This window comes from Vespa crabro, chromosome 17 (genome assembly GCF_910589235.1).
Source record: "Vespa crabro chromosome 17, iyVesCrab1.2, whole genome shotgun sequence".
Classification (NCBI taxonomy): Eukaryota; Metazoa; Arthropoda; class Insecta; order Hymenoptera; family Vespidae; genus Vespa; species Vespa crabro.
The window spans coordinates 1,145,449-1,151,401 of NC_060971.1; the positions used below are offsets into that span (position 1 = coordinate 1,145,449).

General features: G+C 41.1%; 1 protein-coding gene across 1 annotated transcript; it reads right to left on the bottom strand.

Annotated features, from left to right (window-relative positions):
- Window positions 1-445: 445 nt before the first annotated feature.
- Window positions 446-3,538, bottom strand: LOC124430117 (forkhead box protein D3-like). Its single transcript, XM_046976247.1, has one exon. It carries the CDS (start codon window positions 2,242-2,244, stop codon window positions 1,105-1,107), a length of 1,140 nt encoding a protein of 379 aa, XP_046832203.1. The 5' UTR covers window positions 2,245-3,538; the 3' UTR covers window positions 446-1,104.
- Between the last annotated feature and the right edge of the window lie 2,415 nt (window positions 3,539-5,953).

The window sequence follows — 5,953 nt, forward strand, 5'->3', positions numbered from 1 at the left end:
AAGAGTGCTACGCACATATTTGTCCGGGGCTCGTATTTACAATGCCGTTATTAATCGACCGAACGCAAACGGATTGCCAAAGACTATTGCCAGTGGCCATTTTGATGATATCAATGATTATTAAAAAGTCAAAATATAATATCGCGACTTGAAAAATAATAAGAAATATTAGAAGAATTTATTAGAAATCAAACAATTATCACGTACTATTGCACTACGCCTTCGTCTAACTATCCTTTCTTTTTTTTTTCTTTTGTCGCGCTCTTATCGTTATCGATAAAGATATTTTATAGATAAAATAATTTAAAGATACAAATGGATCATTGAAATAAAAATATTCGAAAGTTAGCATTTATAAGAACGAATAATAATGTTGGTGTTGGTGATAAGAAGAAAAGGAAAGGAAAGAAAAGGATAGGAAAAAAGAAAAAGAAAGAAGAATACGTCGTTGATTAATTATAGTCGATTCATAACAAACGCATGACTTTCGCTGATGGTGATATAATTTTTCGAGTCTCCGACGATCGGTAGTAACATTATTTGTCAAAGTTTATTTTCGACTAAAAATTTACGATAGTTAAATCCTATAATAACTGACGCAGTAGCTGATTATAGGATCGGTATATCAATAGAAGGAGAATGTCGAGATCACGATCGAGTATTGAAAATATTTATTCGCATCCTTTTTCGATGCGATCGTCCGTACAAATAAAATCACCATTCACTGGACGATGACCTTATTCTAATAATAAAAACCGACGAAACAAAGTCACTTTGATAAGGAGTCTCTTATAGGAATGTGACCGATCGACGATTAGTCCATTTAAACGAAATATACGCGACTCCTTTCGTCGAAATTTGTCTTTCATTCTCTCTCTCTCTCTCTCTCTCTCTCTCTCTCTCTCTCGCTCTCTCTCTCTCTCTCTCTCTCTCTCTCTCTACGAGATATACAATTCGATTACTATAAATCCAATTTACATTATTACGACGGGTTCCATTATCTGATTAATCGTGAATTACATCGGTGGATCGGACGACTTGGACGAAGGAATCGCTATCGATCGATATCGAAAGATAATTATCGAGCAAAATGAAAGGTTTGCTCTAAACGAGAGGCGAAAACGCGGACGCTTGACTTCTAATTTCTCTGTGCTCCGACGGACTAAGATCGAGAAGACCGGCGCAACCTTGATCGCTGACCGTTTGTTTGCCGATGAGTGCATCGATACTAAAGTTTCTTTTCTTCTCAACGCTGGTCTGTGCGTTGATCATTGGTATCGTCGTTGTTGTCCTAGTCGGTGTTGGTTCGAGTTGTCTGATAGGCGGTGCGGTAATGGGTACAGGCTTGTAAAGCGGTGCTGGGGGCTCGAGGAAAGCACCTAATTTGAGAGCTTCCAACGTAGACGGAGAAAAGTCCAAAAGTGGTAGGCCGGGTGGTGGCGAAAGGTATGCAGCACCGGGATAAGCCAATGTACCTGGATGTCCAGCCCCACCACCTGGACAAGGTCCACGATCGCCGCAAATTGCAAAGGTAGCCATGATAGCCCTGTCGCGAAGAACGTAATGAGGCGGTGGCCTCTTGTATCTCTTCCTACGTCGTAAAAAGCTACCATTGTCAAACATATCCTCGGCAAGTGGATCCAATGTCCAATAATTGCCTTTACCCGGATTGCCGGGCTCTCTTGGTATCTTAATGAAACAATCGTTCAACGATAGATTATGCCTGATAGAATTTTGCCAGGCTGGAAATTTATCGTGATAATATGGAAATCGTGACATTATAAATTCGCATATGCCACTTAGCGTAAGTTTCTTTTGGGGTGATTGTAGGATGGCCATGGTGATCAATGCTATATAGGAATATGGTGGTTTTATCAAAGACGAAGACATTTTCTCGTTTCCATAACCGGATGACTGTTGACCCGCCGTTGACGTTTTTTGTTGACTCGTTGACTTCGAGGACAACGCCACCGACGTTACCGGCATCCTCGAGTATGGCATTTTTTTCGTCATTCTATTCGCACCTCCGCGACATCTTAACGAGTTCGTCGTCGCCGCTGTCATCGTTGGTACCGGAGAACTCGATATTAACGGACTCGACGACGATTGCGGCGGTGACATGTCGTTCTTATCGAGACTCACCGGATCTACGATCATGCTACTGCTGTCGGAATCCCGGCTGCTGCTGTCAGCGCAACCGTCGCACGACAGATTCGACATCATCATCGCACAATGCGCTTCCATGAGTTCCCTCGAACGTTCATCAGAACCGAAAAACACACTTCTTATTTTACCACTTTCTTTCAACGCTCAAGGTCATTGCTTGCATTCCGTTCGTCCTTGATACAACAAAGAAAAAGGAAACGAAGAAGAGAGAAAAAAAGAAGAACCCCCGAACGATCCTTCTTCGAAACTTTTATCAACGATTCCGTATTAGATCAAATCTTTTTTAGTCTTCTTTTTAAGTCTTCTTGCGGATCTCAAGGACAAACGTTGTCGGAAACATCACCGTCGGAGAAGATTCCTCGTCGACGTCCCGCGTCCGACATATTTCACCGAAGCGAACTGTCACACGCGAGACTCTACCTCTCTCTTTCTTGGAGTGCTATCTTTCGCTAATAGTTTGTTTCCACAACGATAACGCGCCTTTTTTATTTTCTTCCTTCTTCTCTCTCTCTCTCTCTCTCTCTCTCTCTCTCTCTCTCGTTCTTTCTCTGTTTACCGGTTCTAAACACTCGCAATGAGTTTAGCCAAGAGGAACGTGTACATCGGCATGACGTGCCGCCGTCAAGGATGTTTCTCTTCTATTATTACTAAAACGATGGAACCTTTTAAACGGATCTCCATGATCGAAGGTACATATCGTCAGACTTTAACCTTCAGGCATAAAACACTAAACTGTTTTCTTCGATAATACACCAGATAAAACATAACTTGGATTTCGAAATGGGTCAAGTATGAGATGATCTTTCAGGTAAATAAAAAGGAAATAAAAAAAAAAAGAAAGAAAAAAGAGGGAACGAACGAATAGGTGAAATTGACGGAAAGAAAAAAAAAACAGTCCAGACGGAAAAATTCTGTCGATTAATCGAATAAAACGTTCGTGTTCTCGCGAACTTAGAACAACGATTGTCTCTACAACAGGGTGAAATCGTGCCACGGATTGATTCCAAATGACTCCGCTTCGGTCGGACCATGGGCGGACCAATGGGCGGGCGTTACTACCCCCACTCGTTACTATCCTTTTGTATGGGGACAGTCACCCTCTCCTTTCGCCGACATCGACGAGGCCAACCCCTCGACGGATGCTGCTCGCACACCCCCCCCACCCATGAGTCGTTTTTCGCCCTCGCGCGAGAAGCCCCCTTTCGTTTCTGCGCCGCGTCGCAACGCGTACAGAGAGAGACGTAAAGGGATGCTGCTGCTGCTGCTGTTGCTACTGCTACTGCTACTGACGCCGTGCTTCTCTCCCGAGAGGAGAAATCCGCCGGAGGGTCTGACGTCAGAGTTAGGAAAATAGCAGTATAGATAAAGGGACTTTCAAACGTTCTCCCGTATTCCAACGCTATTTTATTTTTTGGCCCTTTTTCGTTCCTTTTTTCCCCCCCATTCTATTTGAAATGAGAGAAAAAAAATAGGAAAAAATTTTTAAACGACCTTCCTACTATGATCCTTCTTCATATTGATTTAGGTATCAATCGAATGTCGAGATCAAATGCCCATTGGTAAAGTCAAACTGGGTTACTTATTGCCAAATAGGTTTGTAATATGTACAATCGAATCATCGAACGTAGCACATATTTATAGAGATGCACATATGAACTATTCCTAAGCTATTTTCATGGAATATATGCGCAATCTCCTATATGTACAAGGGAACGTTTGGTGGTACGCCTTCTGGTTTTCATCAACGAAATGGAGAACGGTTCGATCCGTAGAATCGCCAACAGAGAGAAGCGCAGTGCACGCATCACAAGTTAACTTCCCTGAGGCAGCTCAAATAGAATCTGTATTATGCCGTGGCTGTACAGAGAGGGAGAGAGAGAGAGGGAAAGAGATAAAGAGAAAGAGACAGATAGATAGATAGATAGATAGATAGACATATAGAGATAGCTTGATAGAGAGATGGCTTGTAGCGTGCAAGTGAGAGAGAATGAGAGAATGAGATAGACCGAGAGAACGACGAGAGAAAGGGGTGGGACGACAGAACAGAGAGATAGACGGATGCGAATCTACCTGGGTGCACGCTATCGGTTCACAGACCCGAGCGGAGAGCGAATATTGTGTTTACCCATACGCACGGCTTTACGATGCAAATAATCTGGTATTATTGCACTTACTCCACGTACCCACTACCGATCCTTTACCACGCGCCCGCACCCGCTCCCGCCCCCGTCCTACCCCCGTTTACCTCTCGTCTCTTTCTTCTTTCTCTCTATGATAAGTATCACACTTGCGTATCACTTCGACGTATTTCGCGTCAATTTTTTTTTCTTCTTTTCTCCTTTTCTCTTTCGTTTTTCCTTTTTTTTCTTTCCTTTTTTTTTCTTTTGTTTCATTTCTCCTACTTTTTCATTTATACGATCTTAACTTATGTGCTGTTAATTTTTTACAAAGGATATGTCTTTGTACTAACAACGGAAATATATGATATGGTTATGTAAAACTGAATAATAATGTAATCGTTAGTATTTTCTTCTTGTAAATACCGTATACACGTCGTAGAATGGATAAATATTATTTCACCTTGTGCTAACAATTTATCGCGAGTAAAATTTCGCCATTGCAATAAAGAACGGTCGAACAGGCCGCCGGCCAATTACCTGTCGATATTGCATCCCGTTGAATCTCGACGAATCTCTCTCTCTCTCTCTATTTGTCTATATATTCTATGTATCTTTCTCTCTCTCTCGCTCTCTCTCTCTCTCTTTCTCTCTCTGTCTATCTCCTTCCCTCTGGCGAAGCAATTATTTTCTACCTGAAAAACAAGCAAAAACTGAAAAACAAGTAAAAATCTAGGCGAACGGGAGGAGTATTTGCTAGTCGAAACTTTAAAATGTTAACGAACGATCCATGTTTGAAATTTCCTGACAATTACAACGCAACTTTGACATTTATTTTCATTGGATTAAAATTTCAAATGATATTTTAATTCGACATAAAAATATATAAGTATAAGAGTAATATAAAAACAAAATAGCAGTAAGAAAATTATCTTTTTTTATGTCAAAAAGAAAAAGGGTTACTTTTATGCTACGCATCTCAAGTGAGATTTTAATATAAATATTTTCAAATCGGCTCTATAACTTCCTTTTTTTTTTTACTTTTCCTCCTTTGTGAGCTTCGTTTCATGAAGATCATCTAAAGGCCCGCTCTCTCCATCTCTCTCTCTCTCTTTCTCTCTCTAGCTTTTGCCAATTCAGCGATTACCGCCTTAATCTCGAGTCCCAGTTAGGATAAATCGACGAGGAGAAACGCAAGAGGGTGATGGTGCTCTTTACTATAGGTACTCTTCTTAGAGACGTTCGCCATTCACTCGGCGGCGGATTACGGATTCCACGAATTCCACTATTCGATTCGATCGCTTCTTACCTTGGACGCTCTATCTCTCACTCTCTCTCGCGCGCGCGCACATACACATACACACACACACACAGTATTCCGTATTTACCACCTAATTTCTTCTTCTTCGATTCGCTCTAGAGTTTGATTCTTCAAGGAATTCCAAGAGGATTCGCTAACGATTAAGACTGAACTTTTAATCCTCGACGTTTCAACGTTCGAACGTTTTCTAAAATCACATAATACGATCAAAAAGGGGAAAAAAAACAAAAGACGGAAGAGAGGTGGGAATTATAAAAAAAAAGAAAAGAAGAAGAAAAAACCGAGATAGATAATTACATAATTCATAAAAAAGAAATGAAGATGTTAAAAATACAAAAGAAAGTATTTC

Excerpts from the sequence above, each read along its gene's own strand:
- LOC124430117 (XM_046976247.1), bottom strand. The coding sequence starts at position 2,244 with ATGGAAGCGCATTGTGCGATGATGATGTCGAATCTGTCGTGCGACGGT.